An 18512-nucleotide genomic window follows, 5' to 3' on the forward strand; every position below is an offset into this window, starting at 1 on the left:
CTGTCTTTCAAAGACACCACAGTATGGTTCACCACCATTTGTCTTCCTTGTATTTTCTGTCTGAATTCCTTTACCAAACTCAAACTCAAACTCAAACCTCCTTCCTCCAAACAAAACATTCCATGCCTTCCTTTCTCTGAGTTCTTTTTGTCCCTTTTTTCTTTGAATTATACTCAAAACGGGATAGAATTAGAAATTTAATCATTAGAGAAACAATTTGGATAGCTTCCATTATAGAAAAAACGACAGACTATTGTCTTAGGTGGTTTGTGCCTTTGGTCAAGCGTGGAGAAGGCATGTAGAAGCACCAACAAAAAGAATTGACCAGATAAACGATAGTCTAATAGTTAGAGACTAAGAGATCAAGGGAGGTCCAAAAGAACTGTAGGTCAAATTATTAAGAGAGATTAAGACGTAACTGATCTTTTGTTGAACATATTACATTACATAACAGGACATTATGGCATCAGTTATTTCATGTATTCGGTCTAACCTAAAGGGTAAAGGGGGAACTTTGAAATGTGAATGTGAACGATGTTTTGGAGGATCACATGAAAATCACTCATTTACTTCCCCTACTATATAATTTCTCAAACAAAGGGGAAGGTCTAACTAAAACCTTCCTTTCCACTCCATTTTTCTCCATCCAAAAGTTCCCCAATAGGTATGATCTTATGATCCAAGTATCAGCCCTACAATCCACTCACTATACTTGGACCACCATATGGATCTTGGGTAAGATCTACTACCTTGACTACCATTCCATCCAAACATGTGTAGTTTCCAAAGTGGCAGTGCCATATAGGTAAGCATAATCGAGAGCTAAGACAAGGATTATGAAAAACTCTTTCTTCAACTTTGTTAAAATTTTGAGAGCAGGGGAAGGTTGTTCTTCAGAAGAAAGGTAAGCTTTGAACAACTATTCATAATTATTAAAAATCCTTATTCACTGCAAAAGACATACCTTATTTTTGTTGTACAATGCCCTGCGCCTCTCTTTTGCCCTGCAAATTCCACGTTTGATCCCATGGTTGTCCATGTAACCAGTTGGCCATAATTCTGCAAGCTGATAAAGACAGAGAATTTGAAAGGTTAAAAAAAATATATCTGTTTATAGAATGCAAACAGATTCACTTAGACTACACATATGCTCATGCAAACGATCAACAGATAAGTAGCATGAAGCCTCCTTGAACAAGAGAGTTGTTTACTGGAAGGAATAGAAATGGCACTGGAAATTCCAGCTGTGAGTACTTCTTATACCAATAAATTATCAAATTTGTTTTCAGTATCATCTAGGGGAAAAGGAGGGGTTTGATAAGTAATAACACAGTCAAATATACTATTTTATCTTATTTGGATATAATATGTAAGTTTAGCTTATACAAGAAGGCAATAAGGAAACAGATCAAACATAATGAAAGCAAGTGAGAGTTCCAAAAACCAAGTTGATTAACTTTTTGTCCTCAGCCAGAAAAACATAAGACAAACAACCCAGTAAATCTGCTATTCCAATAATGCAAATAAGATTTTGAAATTTGAACTACCTCAGCATACAACTTTCTGATCTGTGGACCTGCATTTTCATCCAAGCCCTACAGCCATTGCAAACATGGATCAATAGGTTTTATCACACAACAGAAATTTCACAATAAGTATCTGTAGCTCAAAACCGTACATCAACAAAAATGTCATAGAGATCACAAATCTTGTCCTCCAATGCAGCATCCATACTAAAATTCCTCTTAGTTATTGCTTTTCCATCAGGACCAAATTCTTGAACATCACGTGATGCTCCAGCTGTCTGCTGTTGCTGATGTTCCCAAAAAACACAATACATCCCAGGTTAAATTACCAAAAATATTTTTGAAAAACTGTAAAAATAATGGCACAATCAATAAAAGATATATAACGGAAATGTTATTAAGTATCATAATTAGAAGAAGCAATGAAAATGAATCATTAGTAAGCTTTCCATTTTAGTGTTTGCACAGCAAACGCAAAAACACACTGGATCCATCAAGAGAAGCACTCGATAGAAAGAATGACCGGAAACATATTGTGTGATTGGATTAGCTTATCTCGAGGACATAATATCTTTCTTTTTCCTGCTTTGTGAAAGAGGTTTACTATTTCCCCAAAAAAAAAAACTGAGCCAAACAAAGTATGAATTATGATTATGATGAGGAGAACAAAAAGAGTAATATGAACCAGCAAAGCAATACAAAGATGGAGAACATGAATATATACGATGCTGACCGATACAACAACCAACGTAAATGTGCTATCAGACGCAGTAATTGTGGAGGTATTATGAGCTCATCAGAATTGAAGAAGAAAACGCATTGAAGTCTGTTTACCAATCTTTAATAGGGAAGTTATAGCAAGGACAACTAAAATAAAAACCTTGGATTCCAGAGCTGGGGCCTGCATCTTAATCATATCAACAACTTCCTTTTTTATCCGTTGAAACCTATCATCCTCCTCCTGCTTTGCTGACAAACCCATACTGATCATTATTTTTAAGTTTCTCTGCCATACAAAAACATTGTATGAGAAGATAAGTAGTTTTAAGAGAACCTAAATCTACCTAACATACAAACAATAGAAACAGAATAATAGTTAGAAAAACTACTCAAAGAGTACTAAAATTTGGAATCTGACAATATAACCCTTCATGCTTGTTTTTCTCTGAAATACCCTAAAAGTGGTGCAGGGGGGACTAAAGTTGGAATCTGACACAACTGACAGTGAAGGGTTATTTGTTTATATTTAACAGCTGCAATACCTTTAATGTTCTGAGTTGCATCAAGTGCCCAAGAATACTCATAAGACGGTTAATTAACTCTTTTGATACTTTCCCATGGCTTGCCTGTTGCAACAAAAACATACAGTTGATATTATAAAGTTCAAATCCCTTGAGCAAAAATATATAGAATATTATATATCCTTAGAAGCATGAAAGTCAGAAAGCAGCATTTGCCAGTACCGCTAGTCTAGCAACTTTAGCAAGCTTCAGCTTTATTTCTCTAGGCAACCTCCGTTTGACTGCCTGGGATGTATTATCAGCCTCGGGGTTTTCCACTGCAGGGGGCCTTGCTGTAATATTATTCAAAATTAACAAAAGGAGAAGAAAAGAAAGGCAAAAAGTTAGTAGTAGCATCAGCAAAATATTCCCACATTTATCTATGATGAGTGTCAAATATCAAATTTGAGACTTACACTCTGCAACCATTTTCTCTAACTCGCGAAGAGCCTTTTCAAGCATTGAAGATTTTGGCCTAACACTAGACCCGTCTTTCTTGTGAATGTATTCAGATTTCTGCATAACATTCAAATAAACCCATGACTCGGACAGGAACTAATAGAACAAATTTAATTTCATGCATTACAATCACAAATCCATATGCACAACTTTCATCATCGTTGTTCCAGTGTTGTCAAATAGCGGTGATAGTGGCGCTATAGCATAACAGATTTTGATGAATCCGCTATGAAAACCGCGACGCCATCCTAGTTTCGCTATTAGGACAATAGCAGCTACTATTCCAATTTCTGCTAGCCGAAATAGCGGCAATAGCGGAAAAATAAGAATTTTAGGTTTTTAGAAACTAATAAAACTAAAGATTTTGCATGAGTGCCAAACATGGCCTATTTTTATTATAGAAAAACTAAAAAGTTAGTGAGTATTACTCCTTTATTCACTATAATATGTGTAACTTTCAATGTTATGGCTCCATTCCCTGTTTTATTTGTATTCAACGTACCATTTTTTATATGTAATTTAGTTGATTCAACCTCTATGTGGCCTCCGCTATTTGACTGCAACGCTATCCGCTATTTCACGTAGCGGATTGTTGGTATTTCGCTATTTTCCACAATCCGCTATTGATAATACTGTGTTGTTCAAATTAGGTGGAACAAGTAAATATATAGTTCACCAACAGCACGACATGAGGATTGTTTCAACTAAGGCCTATCAAATATTTTTAAAGATAGCATACCTGCTCCAATGAATGTCAGTGTCCTTAAAATTAAGTAGCTATCATTTTAAATGAAACAGCATGCCTCATGACAACCAATATGACTAGTCTATAACGCTACACACAGAATTCATGTTTAACACTTAGAAAACATCTTCCACATGATTGCTGTCCTTCATGTAAATACAAAAAGGAAATGGAGTCAGTAATGCATATTCCTTTTATTGTTGAGAGAATTTAGTTTTTATTTCATCTAGCACACATGTAATCCTTCGGAGTCAAAGTAGAACTCTATCTCCATGACAACGTAAAGTGGTTCTGCAAAGAAAAATTATTATTTGGAAGGCAGTTCCTGAAGCATCGCGGGGCACTTATGGTCTGAGACTAAGCATGGGAGAACCTTTTTGTTTAATAGCAAAAGGAATTGATGAATGAACCGCAGTGCACGAGACCTCTTTTTACCGGTATTTTTTTTAAAGTATTTATCAAATCAAAATTAAAAAGACACCAAAAAACAAAATAAAAACTTACTGTAGAAATCTTTCCCAGTGCCACGTTAAGATCCGGCAGTTCACGCATGCCATTTTTTTCTTTCGACCGACTGATATTTTCCAAATCATCAATACTCCTCGAGGGTCTTCCAGGTTGGGATTTGGATTGTACATAAGCACCTTTTTCATGATACTTCTGATGAGATGCATCAAATGATCCGCTTGTGCTCTTAGATTGAAAAGGCCCAATCTTCTTCTTATCAGCATCTTTTGCTTCTGGCATCGCAGTAGGTACATCATAACTTGATGTTTTCAAAGAGACAGAAGAGACCGGTATTGGTTTAATATCAGCAATTTTCTTTTTGGAACTAATTCCATAGATATCCAATTGATTCTGAGGTTTAAGGTCTTCATAATGTTCATCGGGTATAACCAAATTCTGTGAAGAATTACACATATTTTTTGCCTGTATGGAAGCTGTTTTCCCAGATGCTGCCTTGCCCGCTTTTACATGTTTATTTGATCCATGATCATCATTATTTTGACCTGGATTCTTCAATATATCTTTTCTGCGCCTTTTCCTTGGTTGCTGGTTGGGTAATACAGGAGGTTCATCACTTGTAATATACAAAGAAACAACAGAAAATCAATAATAATACTTCATTATTGTAAGACCCAATTTCTTTACTACAATCTTCAACTAAATAAATCATTAAATCAGTACAAAATTTGTTGACAGGTGTTAAGCAAAGAGTATTTAGCTATGAGCCAACATGACAATGTCCAAATGTTGTCAAGAACACAGAAAGAACTTGAAATGCTATATCATTTAAGAGTTAAATGTCTTTTCGGCCCTATAAATTTGGCAAACTTTGACTTTGGTGTCTATGAAAATTTTATCAATTTTCAGTCCCTACATTTAACAAAAATGGTGTGTTGTTAGCCCTCATCCTCTTATCAGTGACTAAAAGCACGCAATTTATGTATTTTTAGGATTAAAAACATATAAAAAAACTTATAGGGACCGGAATCAAATTTAGTTAACTTTATAGAGACCAAAACTTTATCTAAACCCATTACTAAATCATCTAATAAAGAGGCATTTTTTTTTAGGAATCTCAAAAATACAAAATCTTATAACTGATAAAAAATTTGAGACAACTAAAAAGAGAGGTTATTTGATAGAAAATGGTAACAATAACCTCAGCAATTAAACAGAATCGACAATTAAGTAATTTGGAAAGAAACTTTTCTATGATTTGCTTTAACCATATGTGATTAGCAAGGTGAAAAAAAGGAATATTCAAAGCATATTTTTCATGCAAAATAAAACTTACTTGCGCTCCAATTTCCCCCTATTTACAAAGAATCCATCATGTTTGACTGTGGAATTATCAACCTGAAAATATTCATCCTGCAGAATGAACAGTTACATAACATATAAAAGTAATATATAAGCAAAAACATCTGTCATAAGGAACAATGATATTCTATATATCAAGTAATGCACACACGAATACCAACCAGCTCAGCGTCATCTATAAAAGAATCTTCAGTATCATACTGATCATCATCCGGAACATCAAGCAGATCTTCGTCATCACTGCTATCTTTACCCTGAAAATGATTCAGAATCTAGTTCATCAACATTCAAGAAGCTACAAATTAATACTTAAACGAGCATCTACAATTTAACCAATGGTTAAAGGAACTAATTCATGCTTATTCAGAGCATGCAGTAACAATTCAGCAAGCAATATACACACACCATGTAAAGGCGTTCAATCTTCTCTATTACAGCACTGAAACGGTGTGGCTGAGCTGGATCTTGTTCCTCAATCTCAACATGTTGCCCCTAAAAAAGATGACAGAGACTTGTCAAAATAGTGAAACAATACAGAGCACATAAAGCTCATGTGACATACTGCCAAATTATAACGTGTTTACAAGTGTCCACTAAATAACTACCAAACTTTACATTTTAAATCTTTATCGATTATTAAAGACTATCAGATCACAGATGGTCAAGTTGTATCTTGTTCTCTACATATAAAACTGAGCTCAGAAAATTTTCATTTTTCAACATCCCAATGCTCACAGATGCGAATGGGCGCTGAACATGAAAAACAATACATAAAGTACAGAAAAACAAACACGTGCTTGTTAAAAGAGGGGAAGGAATCCTACATATGAAACTAATTAGATCATTTTCATTTGTAACATTCCATGCTCTTATCTCCAATACTAGTTCCTAAAAACATCAATAATCACATTACAGAATAATTGCTAAGCTCTTAAATCATATCACATATTTCATTACTCTTATTAGATCATTTTACATTGGTGCAACTAGAATCACACCAGAATAGAAAAGCAAGTAAACAACAAAATTGAAGTCAAATAGGAAAGCTTTTGGCGAACAAAAAATTTACCCCAAAATAAAGACAAAAACCCTTTCAAACCCAAAATTCGATCCAAAAACCACACTCCACTACAATGCAAAGTATCGCAATAACAAAAACTTAAAATACCTCACTTATGGCTGCAAATCAATAATGCACGCGGAAATTAAATCCAGAAAGAAAAATAGTGAAATTGAGGGAAAACAAAAAAAAAAACCTCACCGGAGCGATTGGGGAGTGTTGAGAGGTCGAAGCGGATCCATTATGCTTGTTAGCGTCTTTCAGCAGCTTCTTCCATGATACTATGGTGGTCTCTCCAGGCCGGAGCTCCACCGTGAAAGTTTGCCGGTCACCTTTCTTGACGAACGATGAAGAAGCCCTCTTATCTTCCTTCATCGGAGCAATTAGGGTGTCATATAGAAAAAGGGAATTGGAAATTCGGAGAAAGTTGAGTGTAAGACCTAGATGAATAACGAGAAGGGAATTGGTTGCTTCGTGATAGATTGGGCGGGATTCAAAAATTAATTACCGAAAATAAAATAAATGGAAAATTAAATTAAATTGACACTGCTCTCTCTGGTGGTTTTAACTGAAATTCGAGCTAGCTTGTAAAAATTTCCTGCTCTTTCTCTTCAGAGAAAACACCACCAGAAGGGAAATGAAACGGAGCGGGTAGTGTGTATGTCCGGATCCTATCCACCCCGAATTGAAAATTGAATCCAGCAGCTTTTAACTTTTTTCTGTCTTAATTTTTCTTAGAGGAATATAACTTTATTCATTTAGAGTTCTATCAAAAATGAATAATCCAATCGAAGTTTAATTGAAAAAAATTAATTATGATTCAAATAAGTCTAATTGAAAAAAAATTAGTTGTGATTCGATTATGGTTTTTTTTTTAAGATTCATCTTTAATCATAATTTATTGAGTATTTTAAAATTAATAAATTATTCTTTTTATTTTAAAATGAATGTTGTTTAAAATTATTACACATGTATTGATAAATGAAATAATTAAAAAAAATAGATAACTCATTTTACTAAATTATACATATTTACTGTAAGTAAATTTTTACTATTGTGGATGCAAAATATAATAATATTTTATAATTTATATACAAAATAATTATTAAAAAATAATATTAAAAAAATAATTAAAGTTGTATTGAAAATTAAAAATAATATTTATTTTTTAAATAAATTTTTTTATTAAAATAACATTGTGACGAATTGAGTAATTAAAAAAGATTTACGCTTATAGTTAAAAAATAAACAAAATAAATAAACAGGAGAGAAAATATAGCCAAGAATAAATTGATTTGGTATTAGATTGTTGGTATGTAATAAAAGAGAACGAGTGTACATATTTAAATCTAATTAAAGAGAGTAGGTGTTTTTTAGTGAATAGAATGAATATATAGTTTGGTAAATGTGGTTGATATGATAAAAGATTGTGGAACATTTTATTTTATATGTTGGGACATTTTTCTGTTATATTTTGTGTGTATTTAAACTTTTGAGCAATTTGAAACAACCAAAGAAATAGTAATATTTCGTTACATCAAAACAAAATATGACATTAATTTGCCACCTCTCTAAAATACTATAATTGTATGGTCAATCTTTATATTCAAATATGATTAGTATTATTTGTGTGTGTATACATACTAATATGTTCTTTTGTCTTTCTTTTTTATTCTCTGAAATTTATTTCCCAATTTCCTTTATTTGATTGGATTTTCCTTTTTCCTCTTTGTTTGGAAAAATAATGGCAAAAATTTAAAAGTAGTTTATGAAAATAGTAAAATTGGATGAAAATAAATTGCACCAAAAGTTGTCATATTATCTACGTATAAGTATAAAAAATTATTTGATAAGTAGAGAGTCGATAATACGATTACTGAAGTAATTGTTTTAGGCCTATATAAAAAACAATTTTTATTTCATTAAAATGCCTCAAAAAAATTTACTTTATAGAAATATATCGTATTTTAATATTCTTAAAATTAAAACATATAAATATTTTTAAAATTTAATATTGTCTCGATAATATTAAATCAATTGAAAAAATATATATTTTACATTACATCAATTATATTAATTTAGTAATTTTATATTAAAATTTAGAAAAATTATTTTAGACCTCATATTAAAATTATTTTTATTCACGGTTGGCCCTCTTGATAAGATAAAAAATAACAAAAATTACTAGTTGTTTTAGTCATTCATATAACAAAACATCCTTCAACTTTTTAAATTTTTTAATTATTTTTTCAAGCATGTTTAGAAAATTATTAACAGTTAATCCACACAAATTTAGAATTTTTTAAATTGAGATAAATTAAATGTGAATTTTTTAAATGTCATATGATTAAGACAAAAGTACTGAAAATATGGTCTTAGAAAATCGATTTATGAGTTTATTTTTTGTGGAATAAACGTTTTATATTATTGTAAACATATCTACAAATAAACAAAAAAAATTCAAAAGTATATATTAATTTTCTAAAAAATAAAACTACTTGCATAATAATTTTGTAAAGACTAAAAGTAAATTTTTAAAATTTTATAGAAATTTAAAACTTATTTAATCATAATATTAATTATCAGTATAAAAAAAAAGACTACAGAAACTATGTTATTTTATATCTAGACAAATTAAAGACACCTAAATATCTATGAATTATATTTCTCCACTGTCTTCATATAATAAATTTGTATGATTTTTATTTTATTTTTAGCACTATCAAGTATGTTTGTTTTTGTGTATACTGCCAAATAATTATTAAATAATTTATTTATCACATTGTTGCGTATTTAACTTTTCACGAATAAAATATTCGATAAATTTCTATGGCGACAGCACTTAATTTTCAATAGGAGTCAAATAAAATTATTCAAGATGTGAAAAAGAAATGAATCAATGGGTCCAGCAGTCCCTAATCGAGTATACGTATAAATTATAGGTAAAGATTATAGTGCACTAGTATATTAGTGTCAATATTTTTACGTACATCACTGCAAATTAAATGTGAGTGATTAGTTTTAAGATTAAAAAAAATGTAACTAATGATATATAAGAGTTGCAGATCATGTAATATTAAAGTTTCGTTGTAGAGTTCTGGTAATGTGGGTCATTATATTGGTTTATTATTACTATTAGTGCTCACAAACTTTTCCTATACACATATTTTAAACACGTAATATAATTATATTTCATTATAATTTAATTTGTATGTATTTAGTCTAAAAAATATTTAATATAAAATTTGTTGACACATCCATTCAATTTATAAATATATTTTAAAAATTAACTTAAAAAGTGATATTATAGTGTGATTTAATGAAATACATATATAACAACGTTACACTGCATATAAATTGATCTCGTTATATTATAATTATTATTTGTGTATATTTCTGATCAATTCATTTTTAATGTTATAATTATTAATACTAATTAACTGTTTTAGTAAACAGTTTGATTTTGAGGTGAATACAAGGTATTCAAAACTTATTACAAAGACATCTTCGTACACTTTGAAAATAACCTAATGGATTAATCCAACAACAAAAAACTTGAATTTTGTTTTTACTTATGTGTATAGCTTAATTGCATTTGGACTATCTATTTTACGTGAATGCGAAAATAGTTCATCCATTTTATTTGTTTCCAATTTTGACTCCTCACATATAATTTAGATTCAAATCATAACGAGTTGTCATTTTTTTAATGACGTGTCCAAAAAATTGTGATGTGACAAACATCTACGTGGATTAAAAGTTATTATTATATTATTTCAAATTAAAAAATACAATTTATGTTTTTAAAAGTCATTATTATATTATTCCAAATAAAAAAAAATACAATTCATGTTTTTAAAAACAAAATTCCTATTTTTAAAACAAACGCCAAAATGAAAAAACATTTCAACCTCAATTCAACGCAAATCAGCCGCGCATATGAACTCTAAATTCGAAAATCGACCAAGTCTTCATCCTCTTATTCATCTTCATTTTTCTTCTTCATCATTTATATTATTCATGTGTCTTATTCCTCTTCTTCTTCGTCTATTTTATTCGTGTACTTGTTCTTCATCGGCGTTTCAATGACGACGGAAGGTGATTTCGAGTTATCTCCGTCTTCACGGACGAAAGAAGATATAAAGTTTTGAGCTAGGTATGTGATTTTAGGGTTTTCAATTTACTTTATTATTAACATTATTAAACTTTGTATTCAACTTTGATTTTAAGGCCAAAATTTTGTCTTTACATTGTTAACTGAACTCTATACTTTTATGCCTTTTTAATAATAAGGTTCATATGCTTTGTTGTATTATTTTGTGGTCCATGTGTAGTTTGTTTTAGGCTTAGTTTGACTGAGTTATTCAATGGTTTGTTTTATGTAGGCCAACTAAAGTCTATAGAGTTAGGATAAGAATTAACCATGGGGGTAGTTTTGTAAACCACCCAGTGAAGATGTACGTTGGTGCTCAAGTGGATGAGATAAATTGATCTTGGGATGTAGACTTAATGTCCCACATGCAAATTACTAATTTGGTCAAAAGTTTGGGATATATGAATATTAATTGTTTGTGGTACCAACATCCAAGCACTCGTTTACACGTGGGCTTAGACCTCTCAACAATGATTATGATGTAGTAAAGTTTGTTGAAGATGTCAAATAGTTTAATGTAATTGAAGTATTTGTGGAACACTTTATAGAAAATACTGTTATTAGTGATAAAAGTCCAATCCAAGAGCCAGTTGAAGCTGAAAAACTCCAAGGTGAAGGTGAACAAGTTCAAACTGAACCAGTTCAAGCTGGAGCAGTTCAAACTGAACAAGTTAAAATTGAACCAGATCAACTAGATTCTGAACCAGTTCAACCTGAATCTGAAGCAGTCCATGTTGAAACTGGACAAGGAGCATATGAAGATTATCTGAGTGAAGAAGATGAAAATTATATTGCTAATTCAGATGATGATATGAGTGAGTTATATGAGGGTGAGGGTTGAGACTGAATTTCTAAAATACCAACTGAGATCTTTGTTAATGTTGTAAGTGATGAAAATTCATCTGAAAGACATGGAAACTCAAGAGGAAACACATGGCTTAGTTCTGCAACTAATTATAAAAAAAATGATATGAATTATGATGATTTGGATACTCCATGAAGTGAAGTTGATGGACAGGATGTTAGGAAATTTCATAGATTTAACCGACATCCAATTAATTGATTTTTTTCCATTACAAATTACATCCTTATATTTTAACCAAATACATTAAACTATTGTTAACCAAATTAATTGAGACACCTTTATACTAATTTTTGTATGTAGAAATCGAGTTATAAAAAAAATATCCTATTACAATATAATGATTAAATTAAACAAATCATATGAGTAAATCTAAATTCGAATACCAGCTTAAACAATTTATAACGAGCTTTACTTAACTACATTCTGAGTTACTAAAAACTAGGGGTGGACATCGGGCGGGTATGGGTGGGTTCGGGCCTAAAATGTAAAACCGGCCCAATCCATGGGTTTGATGTTTTGGCCCAATTTCGTCTACATTTTAAATCGGGTACGTCGGGTTCGGGTAGATCGGGTGTCGGTTATGTATGGGCGGATAAAAATGGGTTGAATTTTATTGGACTTTTTTTGCTTTTTTTTTCATTCTAAATTATTCAGTTTTTTTTGCTTTTATTTAAGAAAAAAAATCTGCTCTTTTATAATTTATTAGCCCAATCTGCTACCTAACTTATTTTTAATTGGGCTGAGTTGTTGGATTTGGTTTTGTTGTTGGGCTGGACTGCTTTTAAAAAACATTTGCCTTGTGGCTGGGTTTTTTTAATAAATTGGCCATTTTTTTTAATTTTTGGCAAGTGACTTTTTGTGTATTTTAAATTTATATATTAATATATAATATAAAATTAATAATATTAATATATAATATAAAAATAATAATATAAATCGGTCGGGTTCGGGTATCGGCGGATCCAAATTACTCATCCGAACCCGACCGTATAAACCCATATGAACCCTTATTTTTCACCCGCTTAACCCATCAACCCGAAGAAACCCGTCCGCAAATTTAAATTTTATATTGGGTCGGTCGGATTCGGGCGGGTCCGATAATTATGTCCACCCCTACTAAAAACCACCTTGACATAGTAAGTATAAATCCACATTTAAGATAGCTGATAATCTCAAGTGTTAATGATTGTGCCAAATTTATAGATGAGATATCCACTCCCCAAATATTGAATAAGTTCAGCCGCCAAGTGTTATCTTCTCTTGTAGTGTTCTTCCCTCCTTCAAACTATGTCCATTTCTACTACCGCCACCACTTCCGTTACCTCATTCCTCTTCCCCTCACCACCACCACTTTCTACAAATTCACAACTCTCCTTCTTTTCTCCTTTCAAACTCAAACCACTCTCCAACACTTCTCTCTTCCTCCAAACCCCCTCCACCTCCACCTCAAGGCGCAACCCATTTTTAACACGCGCCGACGACGGCGACTCTGCCGGTCCCGACGATTACGAGATGGACGACGACGAAATGGAGGAGGTAGACAACAAGAAAGACTTCGATATCGAGTACGATCCGTTGGCCGCCGCCGCCGGAGACGTCGACATTGCGGCGGTGCAGAGCAAGAACTTCGTGTCTACGCAGGGTTGGGACCCCGATACACTCGTTGATTACAGAATTAACGAAGACGAGTTTCATAAGATTAGCTTGTTAGATTGCGATTTCTTCATAAGGAAACCCCCTGACCCTGATAACGATGTCTATGATTTCAGAGAGGTTAGTGCTACCTTTCCAATCAACCTCGACTTCTTCCTTTTTTTTATTGTTTTATCTTTCTAGTACTGACACTCATGATCGAAGTTGTGTTCAGTGAATGTGTTAGTAATAAGTATATGTGGTTCGTAGGTTGTTACTGTTTTCATTGTTGAATGTTTGGTTGTAGATGTACGTCACTCCTCCGGATACAGATGTTTATTCAATCCCCAAGGTTCTTGCACCAATGCCTCAGAAGGTAAATTCCATCCTCAAATAAGCACTCATTCACAATGTTCCTTTTAATAATATGTAATTTAGATTAATTGTTTTACCAAAAGATAAAACAAAAGTTAAATTGTTTTTTTTAGCTATAAGTTGTTTTCGTAAGCTAAGGAGAACTTATAGAAATAAGCTGAAAATTGCTTTCGGACATGTCATAAGTTGTTTCTATAAACGCTCCAATCAGTATCTCAAGTGTTTATGTCATTAAATAAGTTCAAATAAGTCATTCCAAACAAATAGACCCTTAGAGTGATTCATTTTGTTTGTTGTTTCTCCCTCTACATACATCAGTTCTAAATTTATTGGCTGCTTTCTTTTTTCTATGAATCTGTAGTACATTAGATGCGCGCAAAGTGATTTTGGATGCGATAATGTTACGGAGCCACCTGTTGATGCACGTCGAGATCCTCTGTATAAATCTGAGAGGGAAATTGAGAAGGTATGGGTTACTATTGTATTTGAGGCATTTAAGTAAAGTTTGTTTTCCTGTGTTTCTTTACAAATCTGTGATATAACTAGATCTAGTCAAATATGTCAATGCCCTATTAAAAATCTATGATATAAATGTAAGATATATACTTATTAAAGGATAAGTATACCTGTAACTGCTTCAAGCTCCTTAGAGTTTGTCTTAATAATTGTGAAATACTACTGAACAAACCTCTTATGAAATCCTACCAGCCAATGAGCTTTATTTTAGTTGTTTTAGTAGGGTATTTAGTAATATATTCAGATATAACACTCTCATGTTCAGTACAATTTTTCATATTACTTTTTTTTTTGGGTATCATTAATTTGCAAGGAAGTGAGCGTCTTTTTAGTTTTGTGAAACATTTTATGTTTTCAGTTTTAATTAAAAAAATACCACACACTTTGTTTCTATTTTGAATTTTTTTTACACGAAACAATAAAACCACTCTTTATTGTTTTCCTGCTACAGGTATTCTTGACAAAACACTACAAAAATCGGAGACTGGGAGACCCTGAGTTTGTCCTAGATTTTGAGGAGATTTATGTTATTGATTCCAAAACTAAGTCCATAACCAGAGCCAAAATTCTTGTAAGTAATTGTTAGTTAATTCTCAGTCTCGTTGCTTTTAGAAAATTATCTGCTGCTTTTACTCTTTCATAGTCATATTTTCAGCCTTGATTTTAGTTTTGTTTTATTGTTTATACAAGTTCTTTATAAGTGCTAGACAATGAATTCATGGAAGGTGCATTCTTGCTTAAGCTTAATAATTCTTGTATTGCTCTAGAATGTTAGTTGAAATCTTGGAAAACACCATTGCACACTGATACTGTTTTGAAGCAATAAAACACTCTGCATTGTTGTCAAACTCTAGAGATAGCCTGTATAATTTACAAGTGTACTACTCTAGTATCAAATTGCGTTAACTCACAAAATCGTTTGTTGAAACCAGAGGGCAAGTTTGATGATAATTGAACGAATAACATAATGGTTATTTTTCCCATACATGTCTAACATGACAATTGTTCAGAGTGTTTTTTGAAACCCAAAATACGACAGTTGAATGATAAGACAGTGCGCAAAACATTAACCTCACAGTTTTAGCACTCCACTCCATAGATGTGTCTAAAATCCCAACAAGAACCCATCTACCAATGAGGTAAATGATGTTGTATTGAGTCTCAACGACCACGTAGCTCCCAATATAAACAATGTCGAACGAGAACACGTTAACATACCCATTTTTACAAGTTTGCATGAATCCAACAGGTCAGCAAGGTGAATGAACCCAACTTTGACGAGCTTAAATCTTAGAAACCCAAGAAACCCTAAAACAGAAAAAGATTAATAACAACTACCCTAAAACAGAAAAAGATTAAAGAACAACTACCCTAAGATTAATAACAACTACCCTAAAACAGAAACAACTAACAAACAGAAAATAACTAACCTAGCCAACTAATCCAACAACCCTTAACTATTTTAACTACTTTAATTTCTCTTTATTGTATCAGAATCCGTGAATGGAATTCCATTGATCGTCGCGAACAAGTTGATGTCAGAAGGCTTCAATGCAATAAAGGATATCACAGATTGGCTGGAGCAATGGGAGAACCACAACTCCTGAATTTGCGTCCGACGACTTTGGTGGTGGATGCATGACTAATATACAAGAATCATCTTTTTGCTTCTTTATTGCGAACACATCTTCTCTGCTGGGCCAATTATCATCTGGTGGTTCTTCTTTCTTGTTCACGTTGGTTTTCTTCCATGTTCTTGCTTTTTGTTCATCTCTGATTTCTCCTTTTCCACTATCATTCTTCCCGGCTTCCTTCACCTCATCCTGGTTACCAAGAAAAGGGTTCTTGCAACCTTTTCTTTGGGTTGCGTTCTGCCTCTGTACAATCTTTGTTACCTTTGTTGTCGCCTCTGTGGCTGCATCAACTTTTCTAGTTATTTCAGACACATGGACTAAATCAGTATTGTGCATTTCTTGTTTCTTCTCTAGTGTCTCCACCAATGGTTCCATTTCTCCTATGCAGGTTTTTTTCTCCACGGTTACTGATCTCTCTGCCTTACAACCATCGTTCCTTCCTCCAAACCTTCTGATCAGACCTGTGGAAAATGATTCCCATGTGGGCCATGTGGGATTTGGGTTTTCTTGATCCCAAGAAATGAACCAAAACATTGTCCAATCATCCAAGCTCATGAACGCCCATTGTACCTTGTCAAACCCATGAATTTCATGCTTCACAAAGAAAACCTTTCAGCCCTTGCAAGGCACCCAATGGGTTCTATCCCTGTAAATGCTGGTAGCTTTGCCTTCTTGGCCCACCAGTTCTCCATTTCCAAGAACATTGGCTCTCCCTCAAGAATCCGGCAGGTCGGACCAATTATTAGGAACTCAATAATTGGATTCCTAAGAAAGAACACTTTTATTAAGAACTAGGAGAGAAATCTCTCCTCCAAGGGTTTCCCCTTCACAATAGAGAATACTCTACTCACAATTACAATATTCAATGATGTCTTTCTAACTCCCTAACCTCCCTATTTATATACAAATAACCTTTTAGCAATTTCAACTAACTATTATTATTAACTAACTCTACTCATTTAAGTCCTAACATTAAACCTAGGTTTTCCAAGCTGAATTCACCTCCAATGAGGGGACCTCAGTTCGGCCATACTTAAATCTAGTCATTCTAAAACTCATGATTTGCTAATTTGACCCCTGATTTTGAATTCGTGTGCTTTTTGTGAGATTAGTTTGAATTTGTTGGAATCATGCCTAGTACTAGTTCTGAGATGCATGATGTCCTCTCTCATCTGTGTGTGGAGGGATCAGCTTATACCGGTTCAAGACGTCCCTAAACTAACACTCTCACACTATCTCTTCTTTTCGGAATTCAGCTGTATATTGTTATTTTAGCTGCAACTTTGTTTGTTGAGACATCAATTGCTACATACATGATTTACACTAATCATCAATATGTCTTGTGTAGGTAACAGCTCCTGGAGGGAGAACTAGAGATAGAAAGAGCGACTTGCTTGTTATAGCTGATAAGGGGAACTCCTTCAAAATAATACATGCGGTGATTATTTATTTCCTGAATCATTTGTTATTTATCTTTACATTACACATCCCTTATATGCCATTTTATATGCAGAGTGAAAAAGATGATCCAACAACTGTGATAGAAAGACGGGAGTGGGCCCAATCCAGAGAAGAAATGGAGAGGCATCTTAGAAAACTAAGAGACTTCAGCACTTCAAATTGGTTTTGATTGATAAGTACGTACTCAAACACTTCCCAATGATTGTGCACAGCACGATAAGTAGTTCGATCTAACACGTCACACGTGTATACAGGAAATTAGACCCAACCTTCCATTTTTGACATTGTGTGCTAGTTGCTGGATATTGTGTATATTCTGTTGTAATTTGTTATTGGTAGAGACATGGCTATTGAAGTCCAATTATCTATAATAGTGACCTACAGTTGAATAGCCACTGCTTGGATATATAACCGTGAATATTGAGTCATGGCATGACCATAACTTTTTGAGTACAGAACTTAATATTTTTGTATTTTCACTGATGCGTCATTCATGTATCTCCTACTGAAGGCACTGCTTCAAACTTCAGAACATTGAATTAACGGTGTGGTTGTTTGATCGGGTAGATGTTGGAAAGGTGGTGATTGAGAAGGAAGTGAAAATAGGAAGTTTCTCTTTTAATTTTTCGCTTTATCAGATAAAGTCTGAAGTGGGATTATTAGAAGCAAGTTTGTAACTATTTTGCCCCAAGCATTTATTCACGCGAGACACACTCCAATTCGTGCAACTGCTTTGTTCTCATGTCAAAAAAAGTTTGAATCTTCTCTGTCTAAATCTCCTTAAATTTCTCTCCATTTCTTTTAATTATATATATATATATATATATATATGTATTTATATATTTAAAGTATTATATTAAAAATTTATATCACATAGATTGTAAAATTTAAAACAAATTTAAATTATTTGATATATATCGATACTGAAAGAAATTCATGGTGTTTAACCATAGTGAATAAAATATTAATTTTGATGTAT

At 32.7% G+C, this 18512-nt stretch overlaps 2 protein-coding genes across 2 annotated transcripts in view; one reads left to right on the forward strand and one right to left on the reverse strand.

Annotated features, from left to right (window-relative positions):
* Positions 1–7598, reverse strand: part of LOC101501927 (ubinuclein-1-like) — an 8983-nt gene extending 1385 nt beyond the window's left edge. Inside the window, exons 1-12 of the mRNA XM_004502478.4 lie at positions 7099–7598; positions 6243–6329; positions 5999–6091; positions 5812–5888; positions 4515–5091; positions 3223–3322; positions 2990–3099; positions 2789–2872; positions 2407–2532; positions 1679–1813; positions 1548–1595; positions 965–1066 (exon numbers count right to left, since the gene is read on the reverse strand). Coding sequence (XP_004502535.1) covers positions 965–1066; positions 1548–1595; positions 1679–1813; positions 2407–2532; positions 2789–2872; positions 2990–3099; positions 3223–3322; positions 4515–5091; positions 5812–5888; positions 5999–6091; positions 6243–6329; positions 7099–7272 — 1713 coding nt within the window. The 5' untranslated portion in view covers positions 7273–7598. The remainder of the gene's footprint in view (positions 1–964; positions 1067–1547; positions 1596–1678; positions 1814–2406; positions 2533–2788; positions 2873–2989; positions 3100–3222; positions 3323–4514; positions 5092–5811; positions 5889–5998; positions 6092–6242; positions 6330–7098) is intronic.
* Positions 7599–13080: 5482 nt separating this feature from the next.
* On the forward strand, positions 13081–18012 carry LOC101502256 (PLASTID TRANSCRIPTIONALLY ACTIVE protein 6, chloroplastic). The gene is made up of 6 exons (XM_004502479.4): positions 13081–13688; positions 13855–13923; positions 14284–14388; positions 14890–15009; positions 17421–17510; positions 17586–18012. The coding sequence occupies exons 1-6, from the start codon at positions 13203–13205 to the stop codon at positions 17700–17702; spliced, it is 987 nt and encodes a 328-aa protein (XP_004502536.1). The 5' UTR covers positions 13081–13202; the 3' UTR covers positions 17703–18012.
* Positions 18013–18512: the final 500 nt, after the last annotated feature.

Source organism: Cicer arietinum, chromosome 5, assembly GCF_000331145.2.
Source record: "Cicer arietinum cultivar CDC Frontier isolate Library 1 chromosome 5, Cicar.CDCFrontier_v2.0, whole genome shotgun sequence".
Lineage (NCBI taxonomy): Eukaryota > Viridiplantae > Streptophyta > Magnoliopsida > Fabales > Fabaceae > Cicer > Cicer arietinum.

What these genes read in the sequence shown, in the direction of transcription:
- LOC101502256 (XM_004502479.4), top strand. Translation starts at nt 13,203, where the DNA reads ATGTCCATTTCTACTACCGCCACCACTTCCGTTACCTCATTCCTCTTC. An exon ending in ATGTCTATGATTTCAGAGAG is followed by an intron (nt 13,689 to 13,854) that starts GTTAGTGCTACC and finishes GTTTGGTTGTAG; the next exon opens with ATGTACGTCACTCCTCCGGA. An exon ending in CCTTCAAAATAATACATGCG is followed by an intron (nt 17,511 to 17,585) that starts GTGATTATTTAT and finishes TTTTATATGCAG; the next exon opens with AGTGAAAAAGATGATCCAAC.